At 45.0% G+C, this 24,711-nt stretch overlaps 1 protein-coding gene across 1 annotated transcript; it reads right to left on the reverse strand.

Annotated features, from left to right (window-relative positions):
- Positions 1-1,559: 1,559 nt before the first annotated feature.
- On the reverse strand, positions 1,560-3,616 carry LOC123452663 (putative F-box protein At2g02030). Its single transcript, XM_045129360.1, has 3 exons — positions 3,465-3,616; positions 3,079-3,358; positions 1,560-2,989 (listed from the first exon to the last, which is right to left on the reverse strand). The coding sequence occupies exon 3, from the start codon at positions 2,935-2,937 to the stop codon at positions 1,801-1,803; it is 1,137 nt and encodes a 378-aa protein (XP_044985295.1). The 5' UTR covers positions 2,938-2,989; positions 3,079-3,358; positions 3,465-3,616; the 3' UTR covers positions 1,560-1,800.
- Between the last annotated feature and the right edge of the window lie 21,095 nt (positions 3,617-24,711).

The raw sequence follows: 24,711 nt of genomic DNA on the forward strand, positions 1-24,711 counted from the left end.
GGCATGCTACATTTGTATTATTACTACCTAAAGTAGCAAACACATTGGTCTTATCTACCATGAATACCATGCACATAGCGAAATCATGCAACATAGCATGCCCATTCCAACATCAATCTAGCTCGCATGCACATGAACACGAAGCATGAACATCAGAGACAACGCCAATATAGCTAACTAGCACATGAACCCTAAGCATGATCATCAAACACAACACTTGTCTACCTAACTTGCATCATGAACCCTAAGCACGAACATCAAACACAACACCTAACTAGCATGATGAACACATTGTTGCACATAAGCACTAAGCATGAACATGAAACACAACACCTATCTACCATGCCCATGAACACAGTGTACATCATGAGCAACACTAAGCGCTAAGGAGTATGCACTACGCTTGAACATGAAACATGCAACAATCTCGCATGCCTATGAACACAACTATCCTACCTATGAACACTACTAAGCATGCACATCAAACACCTAACAAGCAAGAACACTAGTATCCTGCCTATGAACAGTACCATGCAAGAAGGGATCGAATCCAATCGATTCGATTCGGTTCAATTGAAATTGAATCGAATCAAATCCAATGCATGCTAATGGTGAAAACCCTAATCTAAACATATACGAGCAAAGAGGGGGTTTCGTTTTTACTGGAGCAGCTTGAGCATACGCCGACTGGGGAGAAAACCTCGGCGGGAAAGAGATGGCCGATGAAGAGGACGAGGAGCCGTCAATGCCAACGGCCATCGGGATTGACCCGATGCTCGTGGCCACGCGTGCGATCGAGGAGGAGGGCGTCGGCGTCCATGGAACAAACCCTCGGATGGAAAAAAACCACCACCAGGGGTTCCGACCAGCGACGCGGTTGCCAACCCCTCCAACGGTGCCACCGAACCCATGACCACTAGGTCCGAATAGGGCGGCGGAGCGGGAGCGGCCAACACCACATTGGCCGGGTGTGATGGCCTAGTGCACAGCGGAGCCGACACCCGCAAAGCCCGCATCAGGTCCACCTCGGAGTTCGCCAAGCCAACAACCCACCGCTCGTGGATGTGGTTCTGACGGCGCTGATCGGATCAGCGGATGACGCAGCGACGGGCGAGTCATCGAAAAAGAGGAGAGGAGAGCAAAGTACGGTGAGGAAAGTGAGAGTGAGTGGTGTGAATGGACGATGACAGGAGAGGGAGAGGGAGTAGCCCGCGGGCTAGGCCGGGAACTACTTTAAATTTCTTGCGGACCGAAACATGAGCGCCACCCATGCAACCAAACAACACGTTTTTGCCCCGTGGAGGCCTGGTTGACCCAAATGCGAGCAACCAAACGCCTCCTAGAGCTAGGATGGATGCTGAGGAAATGGTAATGGGGAGCGGCAATTAACCGCAATCGCAGAAGAACCTGTGATGCCTGACGTTTGGCAGTTCAGGTGCGCTGATTCTGCACCAGGCTAATGAAGAGGAAATGCCTGAGACTGCATTTACAAATATTTATTAAGGCAAAGTGGATAGTATCATGTGAACAATCTGCATCCATTTTAAAACACACAAAAATGGGTGCACTGACAACCACACTTCAATTTCAGATAAAGTCTTCGTAACATTATGAATTACAATTAATGCAACTCTTATAATAAGACAAGAGGAGTTGTTAGGAAAAATTTCAGATTGTTTTTATAACTAATTACAAAAAAGTGATAAAGTAGGCTAAATTAAGGCGGTTAACAGTTCCGTTTATGAAAAGAGAAAACAACAAAGATAATGTAAATCTATAAGCTGAAATCTATCTTCAACATCACTCTATGTTCTTGATGAAATAATCTTGACGCAGAGGAATTATGCTTTCAACAAATGTATGAATGCTGAAAGGAAACTCAGATTCTGGACAGGCAATCTCCAATTCCTCGGAGTTTGAATTTGGATCATAACAATAGAGGTTTCGAGCAAACAACTGCACCCAAATTTTGGAATCATGGAAGAGTGTGTGTCTTGGAGTGAAATAACATGATTGCATCAACGAAGGCAAAGATATGTGGTATCTGTGAGTCCAACTCTGCTTATCATCATTATCGAGCATTAATATGTCCATTGTACGAGGTATACCTTCAAGCGCACCATCCACAACTAACAAACATAGTTTTCCCTCGAGCTCGGACAAAGAACAATGCCCTCCATAAGTCTTGCGTGGAGGAAGCATCAAGACATCAAACTTTTCATTTTGAAAATTCAAACAATTGATACGTGATGAGGAAATGTAACGGAACCTTGTCAAATAGTAGACTGAACCATTCACATGTATACCTCTATCTATTGGTGCCCCGCGGAGACTCCCAATTTGTCTCCAGTCTCTATCTCCAATTGTGTATATCTCACAGAGCACCTCAAGAGAACCAGCATGAGCTCCCGGATAAAAATGTGCAATCTTGTGTTGCTTAGTTGACGGGCAAAACCCCAAGCAGTGCCAGTTGCATGATGAGAACTGGCTGCTTCCTGCAGTGTACATTGGCTTCGGCAACACAAGAGATTCACCGGTTGTCGGGTTCAGCAACTCCACTGCTCCTTTACTATCACCTAGGCAGAGCAGGCCGTTGCAAGAGTTGTGCACAAACAGGGTCTGAGAAACCAAGGGCCTAGACAGCTGGTACATGTATCCATTGGCGTCAGCGAGCACCATGGCAAGAGACCTATCATTTGCTCTGTCATTTGCAAAGAGCAGCAATTTCTGCTGGCTCCGGTTTAGGTGCTCGTGAACAAAATGCACATCGGAAAGCAATGACATCCAGGATTTGCATACCATCCTGCAAGAAGCGAGCGTGCGGGCAGGCAGCCTGTGGAAGACCTCGGTGAGCGCATCACTGCAGAGCAGCCGAGCATTCTCCTCCACAGCCTTTGCTTTCTTCTCTCCCATCAAAGTCTTGCTAGGCAAGGACATGCTCACCGGAGACCGCGGCTGATCATGCTAGAGCAACAGCGATCAGCCCTGGCTGTTGCAAATTCATGAAACAATCACAACATGTCAGCATGAGAAGAGCAACAATTACAACAATCTGCAAACCCGATTAGCTTTACATACCTCCATGACCCAGCCGGACAGGCCACAGCCAACGCAGGGTTCTACTTCAACCTAGCTCTTAGAATCCAAGAAACAAGCGCCCAATCTCAGCACGACGAAGTCCACCAAACAGGACTCACCAGCAGATGCGGAGGCTGCATTGAGGCTTCGAGGAAGGACCTGTCATACCAACTGCCCCCCAGAGGTTTCAATTACTCCCGGAAGGAACTCGCACCAAATGGTAGGTAGGTGGCGGCGAGCTGTCGAGTTCTTATAGACTGAAGAGACCAACGAACCAAACCTACCGGCCGGACCAACAGAACCAATCAGTCAATCAGATCAACGAACCACCGCGCGGAATCGGGCGGCTAAGGAAACAACGAGAAAGCGGGAAACGGACGGGGTACCTCTACGGTGCGAACGAAGCAGGCCCTCGATCGGGAGCGGAGGGCGGCGACGGCGGCGGCTGCGACGAGCCGGCGACTTTTCTCTCTTCTCCGCCCGCACCTCCTCCCTCTTCGTCGGTTGCTTTCGTCCTTGTTTAATTTTGGATGGACGGAGCAGGGGGGGATGGATGTATATGATGCTTTGCCTCAGTGGCTGCCGTCTCGTGCGTGTCGACTAGACGAGACGTGACCGGCTGGATCCGCTACGGGGCGCGAATCTCGACGGATAAGAGGAGGTGCCAGGGCGGCGGGGCCGTTGAGAGTTGAGACGCGGAGTGGGCGGACGGGGGTTGGGGTGTGGGGCCGCTGAGGGCCGGGCGTGTCGGGCCGTCGCTCTCCGAGTCGCAATCATGGCGACGCCGATGGCGACCGCCGTAGCATGTAGGGCTGGGTATGTAGGGCTGGGTGTTCGGTTTATATGATTAATACGGCTCGGTTTATTTGGTTTTATATAATTTCGGTTTTGAAAGAATAGAAACCGAAATAATCATTCAAAATTTAGGAACCAAACCATATTAACCATAATATATCGGTTCGGTTTGTTCGGTTAACCGAAAAACCAAAATTCATGCACTTGTCAGTATAAGTGAAATAACTCGATATCACTGATTTGATTGTATAATATGCAAAAAGATAATCACAAGTTCTAGCAAGCTTAATATCATTCTATGGTTTATTCGGTCAAGCAAAATAGTAACCATAATTAAGTAGAAAAACCACATGAAACGTGAAATGTATTATGTGCGGAGAAATGTGTGATGCCTCCATACTGTTGCACTTTCGGAAACAAGGTATTACATGGGGTATACCACATATCGGTTTGTTCGGTCTATTCGGTTTCTGGGCACCAAAAACCGAACAAACACAAAACATCGAACAACCTTAAAATTTCCCATCGAAGCAAAAAATCAAACCACCAAATAAACTGACAAATCGGTTAATACAGTTAAGTTCGGTTTGGTTTTTCGGTTTTCGGTTTTATAGTGCCCACCCCTAGTAGCATGGGACACCTTTTCCTTTTAGTATTGCCACTGTTTGTATTCTTCGCATAAGGCCAACTCCAACGCGCAACCTCATTCGGACATCCGTTTGGTCCGGATTTTGTCCGTTTGAAATGATAATGGAGCTGTCCATGTCCGAAACGGTCCATGGCCGGATAAGTGCGTTCAATGCGCGGCCGCACCCCAATCATTTGGGGCGGATAGGACATTAAAAAATTGAAATAAACAAAAAAATGCCAGAAAATGTAAATAAAATGCAAACATTAATAATTATACATTAATAAAACATTGTTCAACGGCCCCACGACCCAAAGTCCTTAATTAACATAATTTCAAAAAAAATGCGCCGCCCTATGCTGCTGCCGTGCCCGTCGTCGTCTTCAGGCGCCGCCGTTGTCGTCATCGTCGCCAGTGAGGTCGATGTACGGCGGCATCGTCCAGAGGTGGGCCGGTGACCCCTGGAAGGTTGGCGGTGCTAGCGGCGCCTGCACCACCTCCCCGCGCATCGATGACTCGCGCTCTGGTGACTGCGGCGGCATGGGGCACCAAGGCTTGGCCCCCACTCCCTGGGCCATCTCCGTGGCCGTGCACGACCACGTCCAACGCTGCCCACCATATTCGGGGGAACGCGACACTGGCTGCTCCTCGTGCACCTCCTCCTTCATCGCCACGGGCTGCTCCTCCGGGATGGCCACGTCACCGGCTGCGGAGAGGGCCGTCATCTCCTCCAGCCCCACCCACTGGCGCTCATCGTACGTGTTCATGGAATCTTCCATGACACGCTGCACGAGCCGGGTCTCCTCCTCTTCGGTCATGCGAGGAGGTAGTGGTGGCGACAGAGAGGGTGACAGCGACGGGGTCGGCGTGAGGCCGCGCACCCGCGTATGCCCGCGCACCTGGCGAGGGTGCTTTGCACGTGCCCGCTGCGGGCTGTTATGTTCGCCGGCAAAATAGGTCACGCGCCGCACTCGTGCTCATCACAAAACCAAGTGTCCCACAGGGGGGAATCCATGGCGTACCTCGGGTCGTAGTAGAGGTCGTCGGGGAGGTGGCGTCGGCGGCATTGGATCTCGTTGCGGCGGGCACGACCGCTCGTTGGTACCGATGGGATTGACACCCGATCGGCGGACAGTTGCCAGTTGTTCGGCAAGTGGACGTCTCTCCACGGGAGCGGCGTCCTTGTCTCCCAATAGCGGCGGCACACACCCACATGGACGTACTGCCGGGAGCACGCTGATACGTCCATTCTGCATCATGTTTTCATGTTGATATTTATCGCTTCTTTGGCTGTTATTTCACTTCACGGTACTATTCTTATGCCTTTTCTCTCTTATTTTTCAAGGTTTACATGAAGAGGGAGAATACCGGCAACTGGAATTCTGGCCTGAAAGTGGAGTGAAGTTGAGATACCTATTCTGCGCAACTCCAAATGTCGTGAAAATCAACGGGGATTTTTTCCCAATTTATATAAAATACTGGGCCCAAGAAGTGCCAGAGGGGGCGTGCAGGTGGCCACAAGCCTGCACGGTGCGGCCACCCCCCAGGCCGCGCCATGAGGGCTTGTGGGCACCCTGCAGGCCCACTTACCCCCCTCTTTTGCTATATGGAGGGTTTCGTCCAGAAAAAAAAATCAAGGAGGAGCTTTTTCGTGGTTTCACCGCCGCCATGAGGCGGAACTTGAGCAGAACCAATCTAGAGCTCCGGCAGGACGATCCTGCCGGGGAAACTTCCCTCCCGGAGGGGGAAATCGTCGCCATCGTCATCACCAACACTCCTCTCGTCGGAGGGGACTCGTCACCATCTCATCTCCAAACCCTAGTTCATCACTTGTAACCAATCTCCGTCTCGCGACTCCGATTGGTACTTGTAAGGTTGCTAGTAGTGTTGATTACTCTTTGTAGTTGATGCTAGTTGGATTATTTGGTGGAAGAGTTTATGTTCAGATCCTTGATGCTACTCATTACCTCTGTGATCATGAATATGATTATGCTTTGTGAGTAGTTACTTTTGTTCCCGAGGACATGGGATAAGTCATGCTAATAATAGTCATGTGAATTTGGTATTCGTTCGGTATTTTGATATGTTGTATGTTGTTTTTCTCTAGTGGTGTTATGTGAACGTCGACTACATAACACTTCACCATTATTTGGGCCTAGAGGAAGGCATTGGGAAGTAGTAAGTAGATGATGGGTTGCTAGAGTGACAGAAGCTTAAACCCTAGTTTATGCGTTACTTCGTAAGGGGATGATTTGGATCCACTAGTTTAATGCTATGGTTAGACTTTGTTTTAATTCTTCTTTCGTAGTTGCGGATGCTTGCGAGAGGGGTTAATCATAAGTGGGATGCTTGTCCAAGTAAGGGCAGTACCCAAGCGCCGGTCCACCCACATATCAAACTATCAAAGTAACGAACGCGAATCATATGAACATGATGAAACTAGCATGACAGAAATTCCCGTGTGTCCCCGGGAGCGTTTTTCCTCCTATAAGACTTTGTCCAGGCTTGTCCCTTTCTACAAAAGGGATTGGGCCACTTTGTTGCACCATTGCTACTTTTGTTACTTGTTGCTTTCTACGGATCATCTCACCACACAATCACTTGTTACCGACTATTTCAGTGCCTGCAGATATTTCCTTGGTGAAAACCACTTGTCAGATCCTTCTGCTCCTCGTTGGGTTCGACACTCTTACTTATCGAAAGGATTACAATTGATCCCCTATACTTGTGGGTCATCAAGACTCTTTTCTGGCACCGTTGCCGGGGAGTGAAGTGCCTTTGGTAAGTGGAACTTGGTAAGGAAACATTCATATAGTGTGCTGAAATTTATTGTCACTTGTCACTATGGATACTAATCCTTTGAGGGGCTTGTTCGGGGTATATTCACCTCGAACGGAAGCACAAATAGTTGCTCCTCAACCTGCTGCACCTACTGAAAATATTTGCTTTGAATTTCCTTCGGGTATGCTTGAGAAACTGCTGGCTAATCCTTTTACACGAGATGGAACATCACATCCAGACTTGCATCTAATCTATGTAGATGAAGTTTGTGGTTTATTTAAGCTTGCAGGTGTGCCCGAGGATGAGGTCAAGAAGAAGTTCTTTCCTTTATCTTTGAAGGATAAGGTGTTGACATGGTATAGGCTATGTGATGATACTGGATCATGGGACTACAATCGGTTGAAATTGGAATTTCATCAGAAGTTTTATCCTATGCATTTAGTACATCATGATCGAAATTATATTTACAATTTTTGTCCTCGTGACAGAGAAAGCATCGCTCAAGCTTGGGGGAGGCTTAAATCAATGCTATATTCATGCCCCAATCATGAGCTCTCGAGAGAAATTATCATTCAGAACTTCTATGCTCGGCTTTCTCATGATGATCGCACCATGCTTGACACTTCTTGTACCGGTTCTTTTATGAAGAGAGATATTGACTTCAAATGGAATTTATTGGAGAGAATTAAACACAACTCTGAAGATTGGGAGCTTGAAGAAGGTAAGGAGTCAGGTATGAATTTCACTTTTGATTACGTTAAATCCTTTGTTGAGACAAATACTTTTTGTGACTTTAGCGCTAAGTATGGACTTGACTCTGAGATAGTAGCTTCATTGTGTGAATCTTTTGCCGCTCATATTGATCTCCCCAAAGAGAAGTGGTTCAAATATCATCCTCCTTTAGAAGTCAATGTAGTTAGACCCATTCCAGTTGAAGAGAAAGTCATTGCCTATAATGATCCTCTTGTTCCCAGTGATTACATTGAGAAACCACCTTTTCCTGTTAGGATAAAGGATCATTCTAAAGCTTCAACTGTGATACGTAGAGGCTATATTAGAACACCTACACCCCCTGAGCAAATTAGAGTTGAACCTAGCATTGCTATCATCAAAGATGTTCTGTCTGAAGAAGTTGAGGGACATAATATTCACTTCTGTGAAGATGCTGCTAGAATTGCTAAACCTCACGCTAGAGACAAACATAGGCCTGTTGTTGGCATGCCTGTGGTTTCTGTTAAGATAGGAGATCATTGTTATCATGGCTTATGTGACGTGGGTGCTAGTGTTAGTGCAATACCTCAATCCTTATACGATGAAATCAAAGATGAGATTGCACCTGTTGAGATAGAGCCTATTGATGTCACTATTCAGCTTGCCAATAGAGATACTATCTGCCATGTGGGAATTTTTAGGGATGTTGAAGTCTTGTGTGGTAAAACAAAGTATGCTGCTGATTTCCTCGTTCTTGCTACCGCACAAGATAGCTTTTGTCCCATCATATTTGGTAGACCTTTTCTCAATACTGTCAATGCTCATATTGATTGTGAGAAACAAACTGTCACTATTGGCTTTGAAGGAGTGTCACATGAGTTCAATTTCTCTAAGTTTGGTAAACAACCTCATGAAAAGGAGTTTCCTAGTAGGGATGAAACTATTGCCTTAGCCTCTATTGCCGTGCCTCCTACTGATCCCTTAGAGCAATACTTGCTTGAGCATCAAAATGATATGCATATGGATGAAAGGGATGAGATAGATAGAGTTGTCTTAGAACAGTATCCTATCCTTAAGAATAACTTGCATGTTGAAATGCTTGGGGATCCACCCCCACCAAAGGGTGATCCTATGTTCGAGCTTAAACAGTTTCCTGATACTCTTAAGTATGCCTATCTTGATGAAAAGGAGATATATCCTGCTAATATTAGTGCTAGCCTCTCAGAGCAAGAAGAAAAGAAGTTACTAAAAACTCTGAGGAAGCACCGTGCGGCTATTGGATATACTCTAGATGATCTTAAGGGCATTAGTCCTACCCTATGCCAGCACAAGATTAAAATTGATCCTGATTTCAAACGAGTTGATGATCATTAAAGGAGATTGAATATTGAGATGAAAGAGGTAGTAAGAAACGAAATACTAAAGCTCCTGGAAGCAGGTATCATTTATCCTGTTGCTCACAGCGATTGGGTGAGTCCGGTGCATTGCGTCCCTAAGGAGGGAGGCATTACTGTTGTCCCTAATGATAAGGATGAATTGATCCCACACAGGATTATTACTGGCTATAGGATGGTGACTGATTTTAGGAAATTGAATAAAGCCACTAGGAAAGATCATTACCCTTTTCCTTTTATCGACCAAATGCTAGAAAGGTTGTCCAAACACACACACTTCTGCTTTCTAGACGGTTATTCTGGTTTCTCCCAAATACCAGTTGCACAATCTGATTAGGAGAAGACTACTTTCACCTGCCCTTTCGGTACCTTTGCTTATAGACGTATGCATTTTGGCTTATGTAATGCACCTGCCACTTTTCAAAGATGTATGATGGCTATATTCTCTGACTTTTGTGAAAAGATTGTTGAGGTTTTCATGGATGACTTCTCCGTTTACGGGTCTTCCTTTGACGACTGCCTCAGCAACATTGATCGAGTCTTACAGAGATGTAAAGAAACCAATCTTGTCTTGAATTGGGAGAAGTGACACATTATGGTTAATGAAGGCATAGTCTTAGGACATAAAATTTCTGAAAGAGGTATTGAAGTCGATAAGGCTAAGGTTGATGCAATCGAGAAAATGCCATACCCCACAGATATCAAAGGGATAAGAAGTTTCCTTGGTCATGTTGGTTTCTATAGAAGGTTCATTAAAGACTTCTCTAAGATTTCTAGGCCTCTTACAACCTCTTGCAAAAGGATATTCCTTTTGTCTTCGACGAGGATTGTGAGGAAGCCTTCAAAATACTTAAGAGGGCTTTGATAACTGCACCTATTGTTCAACCACCTGATTGGAACTTGCCTTTTGAGATCATGTGTGACGCTAGTGATTATGCTGTTGGTGATGTTCTAGGGCAATGAGTTGACAAGAAATTGAATGTTATTCACTACGCTAGTAAAACTCTAGACAGTGCCCAGAGAAACTATGCCACTACGGAGAAGGAATTTTTAGCAGTCGTGTTTGCATGTGAAAAGTTCAGGTCTTACATAGTTGATTCCAAAGTCACTATTCACACTGATCATGCTTCTATTAAGTACCTCATGGAGAAGAAGGACGCTAAACCTAGACTTATCAGATGGGTTCTCTTGTTACAAGAATTTGATTTGCACGTTGTCGATAGAAAGGGTGCTGATAACCCAGTAGCAGATAACTTGTCTAGGTTGGAGAACGTTCTTGATGACCCACAACCTATTGATGATAGCTTTCCCGGTGAGCAACTGAATGTCATCAATACTTCATGTAGTGCACCGTGGTATGCAGATTATGCGAACTATATCGTTGCCAAATACATACCACATAGTTTCACGTACCAGCAAAAGAAGAAGTTCTTCTTCGACTTGAGACATTACTTTTGGATTGATCCTCACCTTTATAAGGAAGGAGTAGATGGTGTTATTAGACGTTGTGTACCTGAACATGAACAGGGACAGATCCTACAGAAGTGTCACTCCGAGACCTAGGAGGACACCATGCGGGAGATAGAACTGCACACAAGGTATTGCAATCAGGTTTCTATTGGCCCACTCTCTTCAAGGATGCCCGTAAGTTTGTCTTGTCTTGTGATGAATGTCAAAGAATAGGTAATATTAGCAAACGTCAGGAAATGCCTATGAACTATTTGCTTGTCATTGAACCATTTGATGTTTGGGGCTTTGATTATATGGGACCTTTTCCAAAATCCAACGGGTATACTCATATCCTAGTTGCTGTTGATTACGTCACTAAGTGGGTAGAAGCTATCCCCACTAGTAGTGCTGATCACAACACCTCTATCAAGATGCTGAAAGAAGTTATCTTCCCTAGATTTGGAGTCCCTAGATATCTAATGGGCGACGGTGGTTCACACTTCATTCATGGTGCTTTCCGTAAAACGCTTGCTAAGTACGATGTCAATCATAGAATTGCGTCTCCCTACCACCCTCAGTCCAGTGGTCAAGTAGAGCTAAGCAACACAGAGATTAAACTAATTCTGCAAAAGACCGTCAACAGGTCTAGAAAGAATTGGTCTAAGAAGCTCGATGATGCACTGTGGGCTTATAGAACTGCCTATAAGAATCCCATGGGCATGTCTCCGTACAAAATGGTGTATGGAAAAGCATGTCACTTACCTCTTGAGCTAGAGCATAAAGCTTATTGGGCAATCAAGGAGCTCAACTTTGATTTCAAACTTGTCGATGAGAATAGGTTATTTGATATTAGCTCGCTTGATGAGTGGAGAACTCAGGCATATGAGAATGCCAAGCTGTTCAAAGAGAAGGTTAAGAGGTGCCATGATAAGAGGATACAAAAGCGTGAGTTCAATGTAGGTGATTATGTCTTGCTATATAACTCTCGTTTAAGATTCTTTGCAGGCAAGGTTCTCTCTAAATGGGAAGGTCCCTATATTGTTGAGGAAGTATATCGTTCCGATGCTATCAAGATCAACAACACGGAAGGTAATTGTACCAGAGTGGTAAATAGGCAGAGAATCAAGCATTATATCTCAGGTACTCCCATAAATGTTGAAAGCAATATCATCAATACCATAACTCCGGAAGAATACCTAAGGGACATTTATCAGCCTGTTTCAGACTCCGAAAACGAAGAGGTATGTGATTCGGTAAGAAAATAGAGTCCAAAACTTTTCCAGTAGGAATTTTTCTCCGTTTTGGAATATTTGAAAAATACAAAAATTGGAAGTAGTACGGAAAGTGCGCGAGGAGGCGACAAGCCTGCACGGCGCAGAGCCACCCCCTAGCCGCGCCGTGAGGGCTTGTGGCCACCTCGTGCGCCTCCCGGAATCCGCTTTCGTGCAGGGGACTCCTTCTGGTCTGGAAAAAATCATATATATACTTTCGTTTGGTCTGACCCCTGAATCACGCAGATTTCCTCCGTTTTTCGTTTTGAGCCTGTTTTCTGCCGCAGATCTAGGTCAAGATGACGTCACAGGAATCTGTGGGAGAGAAAAACCTCCATCAAATCTATGGAGAAGTTCATGCTGATCTGAAAAGGATGGAGGTCATGGAGACTAAGGAAAGGCTACCTACAGAAACCAAGGGCAAAGCTAAGGAGAAGGATCAGGCGTGGGACGAAGTGCAATCTGTGCTCAACAAGGAAGAAGTTGAAGAAGTGGATTTCCTCCAACACTACCTCCACCTACTGTCTCCATCTTTGATTGAACTCTTGAGGTTTTGTGAAACAACTCGCTCTCGCAATACTTGTCTCACTCGTGAAGTTGTTTTGCTAGAGAAACATATCACAGATCTCCAAAGTATAAATCGAAGACTGATGGCCCTCTTGGAATCAAAGGTTGCAACAACTCCACCATCACCACCAAAGGAAGACAACTGAGTATTGGTACAGGCAATCCCCTTGGCTTTTGCCAAGCTTGGGGGAGTTGCCCCGGTATCGTGTCACCATCACATCTTTTGCCTTTACCTTTGTTTTAGCTTTCCTTTTCAGTTTTTCTTTTTCTCTAGTAGTTTAAAAGTCTTAGTGTTTTAGTTTTGAGCTTTTGCTTTGTTACACCCTGATGTATTCTTGCTCGTGAGCCATATAATAAAGAGTGTCTTAGTTGAAGGGCTTTGCCTCTTGCCATTATCAAAAGAGTGAGAATAGAACAAAAGCATGAAAGATCATGTACTGATCTTATGGGAAGTGATAGCTTCACATATAAAAAGAATGAGGATTGAAACTTGTTGAGGGTAGGCAAACGTAGACCTTGGTCATTGTTGCAATTAATAGGAAGTGATAAAGAAGGAGAGGTTCACATATAAATATATCATCTCTGACACCATCTATGATTGTGAACACTCACTAAACTATTACATGCCTAGAAGTAGATGTTGGACAAGGAAGACAGCATAATGAATTGTGTTTGCTTGGCTCTAAACAATGTTATATGATTAGAGATCCCTTAGCATGTGACGATTGCTTCCACCTCATATTAGCCCAAAGTCCTGCACCAAGTAGAGATACTACTTGTGCATCCATAAACCTTCAAACCAGTTTTGCCATGAGTGTCCACCATACCTACCTATGGATTGAATAATACCCCTCAAGTAAGTTGTCATCGGTGCAAGTAATAAAAATTTCTCTCTAATATGTATGATCTATTAGTGTGTGGAAAATAAGCTTTATACGAACCTGTAATGAGGAAGACATAAAAGCGACAGACTGCATAATAAAGTTCTTTATCACAGGAGGCAATATAAAGTGATGTTCCTTCGCACTAAGACGACACGCATTCAAACCTCAAAAGCGCATGACAACCTCTGCTTCCCTCTGTGAAGGGCCTATCTTGTACCTTTACTTTTTGCCCTTGAAAGAGTCATGGTGATCTTCACCAATTCCTTATTTTGCCTTTGTCTTGGCTACCGTCATATGCTTGGGAAAGATCTATATTCATATGTCAACTTGGAGGAAGGCATTCATGAATTATTATTGTTGACATTACCCTTGAGGTGAGCAGTTGGGAGGCAAAACTAGAAGCCCCTATCTTTCTCTGTGTCCAGCTAAAACTTTGATCTCATGAGTACCATGTGAGTTGTAGCAATTGTAGAGAACAATAGAATGATTGTGTATGTGGATTTGCTTTACAAGCTCTTATTTGACTCTTTCTGATGTTGTGATAAATTTCAATTGCTTCAATGACTAAAGGCTATCGGTTGTTACTTCTCGGTAAGGTTTCTGATCCATACTTTACTTTGTGAAGGAACTATCACTTTAGCATGAGAGATTATATGTTGGTATTGCTGTTCTGATCTTGATCATGATGCATGCATGTTCGTATATTGTTTTGTCGACACCTCTCTCCCTAAACATGTGGACATATTTAGTGAGCTAGGCTTTCGCTTGAGGACAAGCGAGGTCTAAGCTTGGGGGAGTTGATACGTCCATTTTGCATCATGTTTTCATGTTGATATTTATCGCTTCTTTGGCTGTTATTTCACTTCACGGTACTATTCTTATGCCTTTTCTCTCTTATTTTGGAAGGTTTACATGAAGAGGGAGAATACCGGCAACTGGAATTCTGGCCTGAAAGTGGAGCAAAGTTGAGATACCTATTCTGTGCAACTCCAAACACCGTGAAAATCAACGGGGATTTTTTCCCCAATTTATAAAAAATACTGGGCCGAAGAAGTGCCAGAGGGGGGGGCGTGCAGGTGACCACAAGCCTGCATGGCGCGACCACCCCCCCAGGTCGCGCCATGAGGGCTTGTGGGCACCCTGCAGACCCATTTGCCCCCTCTTTTGCTCTATGGAGGGTTTCGTCCAGAAAAAAATCAAGGGGGAGCTTTTTTGTGGTTTTGCCGCAGCCACGAGGCGGAACTTGAGCAGAACCAATCTAGAGCTCCGGCAGGACGATCCTGCTGGGGAAACTTCCCTCCCGGAGGGGGAAATCGTCGCCATCGTCATCACCAACACTCCTCTCATCGGAGGGGACTCGTCACCATCAACATCTTCATCAGCACCATCTCATCTCCAAACCCTAGTTCATCACTTGTAACCAATCTCCGTCTCGCGACTCCGATTGGTACTGGTAAGGTTGCTAGTAGTGTTGATTACTGTAGTTGATGCTAGTTGGATTATTTGGTGGAATAGTTTATGTTCAGATCCTTGATGCTACTCATTACCTCTGTGATCATGAATATGATTATGCTTTGTGAGTAGTTACTTTTTTTCCTGAGGACATGGGATAAGTCATGCTAATAATAGTCATGTGAATTTGGTATTCGTTCGGTATTTTGATATGTTGTATGTTGTTTTTCCTCTAGTGGTGTTATGTGAACATCGACTACATAACACTTCACCATTATTTGGGCCTAGAGGAAGGCATTGGGAAGTAGTAAGTAGATGATGGGTTGCTAGAGTGACAGAAGCTTAAACCCTAATTTATGCGTTACTTCGTAAGGGGCTGATTTGGATCCACTAGTTTAATGCTATGGTTAGACTTTGCCTTAATTCTTCTTTCGTAGTTGCAGATGCTTGCAAGAGGGGTTAATCATAAGTGGGATGCTTGTCCAAGTAAGGGCAGTACCCAAGCGCCGGTCCACCCACATATCAAACTATCAAAGTAACGAACGCGAATCATATGAACATGATGAAACTAGCATGACAGAAATTCCCGTGTGTCCTCGGGAGCGTTTTTCCTCCTATAAGACTTTGTCGAGGCTTGTCCCTTGCTACAAAAGGGATTGGGCCACTTTGCTACACCGTTGCTACTTTTGTTACTTGTTGCTTGCTACGAATCATCTCACCACACAATCACTTGTTACCGACAATTTCAGTGCCTGCATATATTTCCTTGCTGAAAACCACTTGTTAGATCCTTCTGCTCCTCGTTGGGTTCGACACTCTTACTTATCGAAAGGACTACGATTGATCCCCTATACTTGTGGGTCATCACGTGTCGGGGCTCCCGGAGGGGCAATGGAGAAGGTTGTCGGAGCAAACCGTGGCGGAGGAGGAGAACGGCACGGCTCGCTTGCGCCGCGACGGCGGCCGGACGAAGACCCAGCCTCGTGGTCGTGCGCCCCCTTCCCCTTGCCGTCGGACCTCGACCACCCCATTGCTGCCGGCGATCGGAGAGCTCAAGGGACGGGGAGAAAGCTAGGGTTTCGGTGTTGGTCCCGAGGAGGTACGCAGATTGGAGTGGGCGCGTGCACTGTGCCGATCCATGACTTAAAGAAGGACGGCGACAGCCCGCCTGAGTGGATGACAGGCAGGGCCTACCGGGCGTGCGCAGTAAATACGGGTGGTGGGAGGTAGGTGGCCGTCTGCCACGCGTCCGCTCACTCTCTGCGAGCACCCAAACCAGGCGCATGTTTGCATCAGAAATGGGTCAGTCCGGACACAAAACGGACAAGATGCGTACTGGGCGACGCACGTCGGGGCGTGGGGTTTGTCCATTTTTCTCCAAACGAATATGACCAGACCGGATGAGGTCGTGCGCTGGAGTTGGCCTAAACTCATGAGCGCATGGTAACATCACAACGACTTGTGGTCTTCTTTTCATTCCAAAACTCGACGTTAGAGCGACTCTAACAGATCGCATATCTGTAAAAATGTTATATATTCCCTCCGTTCATACAATATAACATTATATATTTTATATGATTTTATTATATTTCAAGAAAGAGGGAGTAGTTTATAAAAGAAATTTTGGTCAAAAAGGTCTCCAACAAATTTCGTGGAACAAACTTTCTTTAGATTTAAGAATAAACTAGCAAAAGGCCCCGTGCGTTGCAACGGGAGAAAAAACGAACGCTCTTAATTTATAAAAATGTTCTATAATATGAGACTTCGTAGTTACGGCACAAACAAATATGATCTTACCCTACAACAGTTCAGTTCAAGATTTCACATGTATTCTATTTTAACACGACTTGCATATAGATTTGATACATATAAATAAACGGGCAAGTAATCTTCAATTTCATCTTGAATCCTGATTTTATTGACGTGTTCATCCCCAATCCGAATTAGTACCGGTATGAAAAAAAGACGAATAACGGATTATTTATTAAAATTGCACCCTAGATAAATTTTTTGTTAAATGTTTACCATGTAAAATAACATCATATTCAAGTTCTACAAATTTTTCTAATCAAATTCCGTATATAACATGTTAAATTTGAAGTTACGGTTTAGAAGATATGAGTATTTTAAAGAACATTTAATATATACTACGGGTTTAATGTTAGAAACATCAGGGGATTTCTATAAAATAACAAGACGGACTAAGAATACCTATTTTTTTATTAGTAGGTATAGATTTTGCTTTCCGTAAAAATTTTATGGCAACATAGCCAGAAACTTTTCGGCGCATGATTAGTTTCTTTAGAGCATCTACAACCACGATTAGCAAATATGACCCCCCCAAACAAGTGGGGGCGCGTCGGCGTGGAGTGATCGGACATGTCTCAAATTAGTATCATTGCATCCGAATCCTTCATACTAGATTGTTATATCCATACAAAATCATACAAAATAAAAAACCTACATACTATGTAGCTACTCCTCGTCGAAGATATGTCGACTATCTTCATGCTCTCCAGCTTTGTCTCCTCCGACGTCGTCGTCTGCTCCGCTCATGCCTCCTCCTCCTTCATGCGGGTCTCGAGTTCGATGAAGAGCGCGTCGGTGTCCGCGTGCTTCTGCCGAAGGAGCTCCTGGTTAGCCTCCACCTCGGCCTCATCCTGGATGGACTCGAGGACGACCTATTGCTCCGCCGTCTCCTTGGCTTAGGGTGTTGGGGAACGTCGCATGGGAAACAAAATTTTTCCTACGCGCACGAAGACCTATCATGGTGATGTCCATCTACGAGAGGGGATGTGTGATCTACGTACCCTTGTAGACCATACAACAGAAGCGTTAGTGAACGCGGTTGATGTAGTGGAACGTCCTCACGTCCGTCGATCCGTCCCGCGAACCGTCCCGCGATCAGTCCCACGATCTAGTGCCGAACGGACGACACCTCCGCGTTCAGCACACGTACAGCTCGACGATGATCTCGGCCTTCTTGATCCAGCAAGAGAGACGAAGAGGTAGAAGAGTTCTCCGGTAGCGTGATGGCGCTCCGGAGGTTGGTGACGATCTTCTCTCAGCAGGGCTCCGCCCGAGCTCCGCAGAAACGCGATCTAGAGGAAAAACCGTGGAGGTATGTGGTCGGGCTGCCGTGGAAAAGTCGTCTCAAATCAGCCCTAAAACCTCCGTATATATAGGGGGAAGAGGGGGGAGCCTTGCCTTGGGGTCCAAGGACCGCTAAGGGTTTTGGCCGAGCCAAGGGGGAAAGGTCTCCCCCCCCAAACCGAGTCCAACTTGGTTTGGTAGGTGGAGTCCTTCTTCCCTTACCCACCTCCTCCTTTTTTTTATTTTCTCTTTGATTTTCTTCCTATGGCGCATAGGGCCTTCTTGGGCTGTCCCACCAGCCCACTAAGGGCTGGTGTGCCACCCCATGGCCTATGGGCTTCCCCGGGGCGGGTTGCCCCCCCCGGTGAACTCCCGGAACCCATTCGTCATTCCCGGTAACTCCAAAAACCTTCCGGTAATCAAATGAGGTCATCCTATATATCAATCTTCGTTTCCGGACCATTCCGGAAACCCTCGTGACGTCCATGATCTCATCCGGGACTCCGAACAACATTCGGTAACCAACCATATAACTCAAATACGCATAAAACAACGTCGAACCTTAAGTGTGCAGACCCTGCGGGTTCGAGAACTATGTAGACATGACCCGAGAGACTCCTCGGTCAATATCCAATAGCGGGACCTGGATGCCCATATTGGATCCTACATATTCTATGAAGATCTTATCGTTTGAACCTCAGTGCCAAGGATTCATATAATCCCGTATGTCATTCCCTTTGTCCTTCGGTATGTTACTTGCCCGAGATTCGATCGTCAGTATCCGCATACCTATTTCAATCTCGTTTACCGGCAAGTCTCTTTACTCGTTCCGTAATACAAGATCTCGCAACTTACACTAAGTCACATTGCTTGCAAGGCTTGTGTGTGACGTTGTATTACCGAGTGGGCCCCGAGATACCTCTCCGTCACACGGAGTGACAAATCCCAGTCTTGATCCATACTAACTCAACGAACACCTTCGTAGATACCTGTAGAGCATCTTTATAGTCACCCAGGTACGTTGCGACATTTGATACACACAAAGTATTCCTCCGGTGTTAGTGAGTTTTATGATCTCATGGTCATAGGAACAAATACTTGACACGCAGAAAAACAGTAGCAACAAAATGACACGATCAACATGCTACGTCTATTAGTTTGGGTCTAGTCCATCACGTGATTCTCCTAATGACGTGATCCAGTTATCAAGCAACAACACCTTGTTCATAATCAGAAGACACTGACTATCTTTGATAAACTGGCTAGCCAACTAGAGGCTTGCTAGGGACAGTGTTTTGTCTATGTATCCACACATGTAAATGAGTCTTCATTCAATACAATTATAGCATGGATAATAAACGATTATCTTGATACAGGAATTATAATAATAACTATATTTATTATTGCCTCTAGGGCATAATTCCAGCAGTCTCCCACTTGCACTTGAGTCAATAATCTAGCCCTCACATCATCATGTGAATTACATTGTAATAAATCTAACACCCATACAGTTCTGGTGTTGATCATGCTTTGCCCGTGGAAGAGGTTTAGTTAGCGGGTCTGCTACATTCAGATCCGTGTGCACTTTGCATATATTTACGTCCTCCCCTTCGACGTAGTCGCGGATGAGGTTGAAGCGTCGTTTGATGTGTCTGGACTTCTTGTGAAACCGTGGTTCTTTTGCTAAGGCAATGGCACACGTGTTTTCACAGAACAAGGTTATTGGATTCAGTGCGCTTGGCACCACTCCAAGATCCGTCATGAATTGCTTCATCCAGACACCCTCCTTAGCCGCCTCCGAGGCAGCCATGTACTCCGCTTCACATGTAGAATCTGCTACGATGCTTTGCTTGGAACTGCACCAGCTTACCGCACCCCCATTAAGAATAAATACGTATCCGGTTTGCGACTTAGAGTCGTCCGAATCTGTGTCAAAGCTTGCATTGACGTAACCTTTTACGGCGAGCTCTTCGTCACCTCCATACACGAGAAACATCTCCTTAGTCCTTTTCAGGTACTTCAGGATATTCTTGACCGCTGTCCAGTGATCCACTCCTGGATTACTGTGGAACCTACCTTCCATACTTATGGCCAGGCTAACGTCCGGTCTAGTGCACAACATTGCATACATGATAGAACCTATGGCTGAAGCACAGGGGACGGAGCGCATATGCTCTCTATCCTCATCAGTTGTTGGGCATTGAGTCTTACTCAATCTCGTACCTTGTAAAACTGGCAAGAACCCTTTCTTGGACTGTTCCATTTTGAACCTCTTCAAAACTTTATCAAGGTATGTGCTTTGTGAAAGTCCTATCAGGCATTTTGATCTATCCCTGTAGATCTTAATGCCTAGAATGTTAGCAACTTCTACTAGGTCCTTCATAGAGAAACTTTTATTCAAGTAATCCTTTATGCTCTCCAAAAACTCTACGTTGTTTCCAATCAGCAATATGTCATCCACATATAATATTAGAAACGCCACAGAGCTCCCACTCACTTTCTTGTAAATACAAGATTCTCCAACCACTTGTATAAACCCAAATGCTTTGATCACCTCATCAAAGCGTTTGTTCCAACTCCGAGATGCTTGCACCAGTCCATAAATGGATCGCTGGAGCTTGCACACCTTGTTAGCATTCTTAGGATCGACAAAACCTTCGGGTTGTGTCATATACAATTCTTCCTTAAGGAAACCGTTAAGGAACGCCGTTTTGACATCCATCTGCCAGATTTCATAATCGAAAAATGCAGCTATTGCTAACATGATTCTGACGGACTTAAGCATTGCTACGGGTGAGAATGTCTCATCGTAGTCAACTCCTTGAACTTGTGAAAAACCCTTTGCCACAAGTCGAGCTTTATAAACGGTCACATTGCCGTCGGCGTCATTCTTCCTCTTAAAGATCCATTTGTTCTGAATAGCATTGCGGCCCTCAGGCAGTACTTCCAAAGTCCACACTTTGTTCTCATACATGGATCCTATCTCGGACTTCATGGCCTCTAGCCATTTGTTGGAATCTGGGCCCACCATTGCTTCTTCATAATTTGCAGGTTCATTGTTGTCCAACAACATGATTGATAAGACGGGATTACCGTACCACTCTGGAGCAGCACGTGGTCTCGTCGACCTGTGTGGTTCAACAGAAACTTGAACCGGAGTTTCATGATCATCATCATTAACTTCCTCCTCAACCGGCGTCGCAACGACAGAGGTTTCCCCTTGCCCTGCGCCACCATCCAGAGGGATGAGAGGTTCGACAACCTCGTCAAGTTCTATCTTCCTCCCACTCAATTCTCTCGAGAGAAACTCCTTCTCGAGAAAAGCTCCGTTTTTAGCAACAAACACTTTGCCCTCGGATTTGAGATAGAAGGTGTACCCAACTGTCTCTTTTGGGTAACCTATGAAGATGCACCTTTCCGCTTTGGGTTCCAGCTTTTCACGCTGAAGCTTTTTGACATAAGCATCACATCCCCAAACTTTAAGAAACGACAACTTTGGCCTTTTGCCATACCACATTTCGTATGGTGTCGTCTCAACGGATTTTGATGGTGCCCTATTTAAAGTGAATGCAACTGTTTCTAATGCATAACCCCAAAACGATAACGGCGAATCGGTAAGAGACATCATAGATCGCACCATCTCTAATAAAGTACGATTACGACGTTCAGACACACCATTACGCTGTGGTGTTCCAGGCGGTGTCAACTGTGAAACAATTCCACATTGTCTTAAGTGAGCACCAAACTCGAAACTCAGATATTCACCCCCACGATCAGACCGTAGGAACTTGATCTTCTTGTTACGATGATTTTCAACTTCAGTCTGAAATTGCTTGAACTTTTCAAATGTTTCAGACTTGTGCTTCATTAAGTAGACATAACCATATCTACTCAAATCGTCAGTGAAGGTGAGAAAATAACGATATCCGCCGCGTGCCTCTACGCTCATCGGTCCACACACATCGGTATGTATGATTTCCAACAAGTCACTTGCACGCTCCATTGTTCCGGAGAACGGAGTTTTAGTCATCTTGCACATGAGGCATGGTTCGCACGTGTCAAGTGAATCAAAGTCAAGTGACTCCAAAAGTCCATCGGCATGGAGTTTCTTCATGCGCTTTACACCAATATGACCTAAGCGGCAGTGCCACAAAAATATGGCGCTATCATTGTTAACTCTAACTCTTTTGGTCTCAATGTTATGTATGTGTGTATCTCTATCAAGATTCAATATGAACAATCCTCTCACATTGGGTGCATGACCATAAAAGATGTTACTCATAGAAATAGAACAACCATTATTCTCTGACTTAAAAGAGTAACCGTCTCGCAATAAACAAGATCCAGATATAATGTTCATGCTCAACGCAGGCACTAAATAACAATGATTCAAGTTCATAACTAATCCTGATGGTAACTGAAGTGAAACTGTGCCGACGGCGATTGCATCAACCTTGGAACCATTTCCTACGCGCATCGTCACTTCATCTTTCGCCAGCCTTCGTCTATTCCGCAGTTCCTGTTTCGAGTTGCAAATATGAGCAACAGAACCGGTATCGAATACCCAGGCACTACTACGAGAGCCGGTTAAGTACACATCAATAACATGTATATCAAATATACCTGATTTTTCTTTGTCCGCCTTCTTATCAGCCAGATACTTGGGGCAATTGCGCTTCCAGTGACCCATACCCTTGCAATAGTAACACTTTGTTTCAGGCTTAGGTCCAGCTTTGGGTTTCTTCGTCGGATTGGCAACAGGCTTGCCGCTCTTCTTTGAATTACCCTTCTTGCCTTTGTCGTTTCTCTTGAAACTAGTGGTCTTATTCACCATCAACACTTGATGCTCTTTACGGAGTTCAGACTCTGCGACTTTCAGCATCGCAAACAACTCGCAGGGAGACTTGTTCATCCCTTGCATGTTGTAGTTCAACACAAAGCCTTTATAGCTTGGCGGCAGTGATTGAAGGATTCTGTCAGTGATAGCCTCTTGCGGGAGTTCAATCCCCAGCTCAGCTAGACGGTTTGAGTACCCAGACATTTTGAGCACATGTTCACTGACAGACGAGTTCTCCTCCATCTTGCAAGCATAGAATTTATCGGAGGTCTCATACCTCTCGATCCGGGTGTTCTTCTGAAAGATAAACTTCAACTCCTGGAACATCTCAAATTCTCCATGACGCTCAAAGCGATGTTGAAGTCCCGGTTCTAAGCCATACAAGACTGCACATTGAACTACTGAGTAGTCCTCCTTACGTGCTAACCAAGCGTTCTTAACATCCTGATCAGCCGTAGTGGGTGGTTCATCTCCTAGCGCAGCATTAAGGACATAATCCTTCTTCCCAGCTTGTAAGATTAGCTTAAGATTACGAGCCCAGTCTACAAAGTTGCTTCCATCATCTTTCAACTTAGCTTTCTCTAGGAACGTATTAAAATTTAGGGTGACTGTCGCGTGAGCCATGATCTACAACACAAATATATTCAAAGTGGACTTAGACTATGTTCAAGATAATTAGAGTTTAACTTAATCAAATTATTCGCTAAACTCCCACTCAAAAAGTACATCTCTCTAGTCATTTGAGTGGTTCATGATCCACTTACACTAGCTCAAGTCCGATCATCACGTGAGTTGAGTATAGTTTCAGTGGTAAGCATCCCCATGCTAATCATATCATCTATATGATTCATGATCGACCTTTCGGTCTCATGTGTTCCGAGGCCATGTCTGCATATGCTAGGCTCGTCAAGCTTAACCCGAGTGTTCCGCATGCGCAACTGTTTTGCACCCGTTGTATGTGAACGTTGAGTCTATCACACCCGATCATCACGTGGTGTCTCGAAACGACGAACTGTAGCAACGGTGCACAGTCGGGGACAACACAATTTTGTCTTGAAATTTTAGTGAGAGATCACCTTATAATGCTACCGTTGTTCTAAGGAAAATAAGGTGCATAAAAGGATTAACATCACATGCAATTCATAAGTGACATGATATGGCCATCATCACGTGCTCCTTGATCTCCATCACCAAAGCACCGGCACGATCTTCTTTGTCACTGGCGCCACACCATGATCTCCATCAACGTGTCGCCATCGGGGTTGTCGTGCTACTCATGCTATTACTACTAAAGCTACATCCTAGCAAAATAGTAAACGCATCTGCAAGCACAAACGTTAGTATAAAGACAACCCTATGGCTCCAGCCGGTTGCCGTACCATCGACGTGCAAGTATATATTATCTATTACAACATGATCATCTCATACATCCAATATATTACATCACATCGTTGGCCATATCACATCACATAGCATACCCTGCAAAAACAAGTTAGACGTCCTCTAATTTTGTCGTTGCATGTTTTACGTGGTGACCATGGGTATCTAGTAGGATCGCATCTTACTTATGCAAACACCACAACAGAGATATATGAGTTGCTATTTAACCTCATCCAAGGACCTCCTCGGTCAAATCTGATTCAACTAAAGTTGGAGAAACTGACACTTCCCAGCCATCTTTGAGCAACGGGGTTACTCGTAGCGATGAAACCAGTCTCTCGTAAGCGTACGAGTAATGTCGGTCCAAGCCGCTTCAATCCAACAATACCGC

The sequence above is a fragment of the Hordeum vulgare genome, chromosome 5H, assembly GCF_904849725.1.
Source record: "Hordeum vulgare subsp. vulgare chromosome 5H, MorexV3_pseudomolecules_assembly, whole genome shotgun sequence".
Taxonomy (NCBI): domain Eukaryota; kingdom Viridiplantae; phylum Streptophyta; class Magnoliopsida; order Poales; family Poaceae; genus Hordeum; species Hordeum vulgare.

Coding starts and splice junctions, on each gene's coding strand:
- LOC123452663 (XM_045129360.1), bottom strand. CDS start 2,937: ATGTCCTTGCCTAGCAAGACTTTGATGGGAGAGAAGAAAGCAAAGGCT.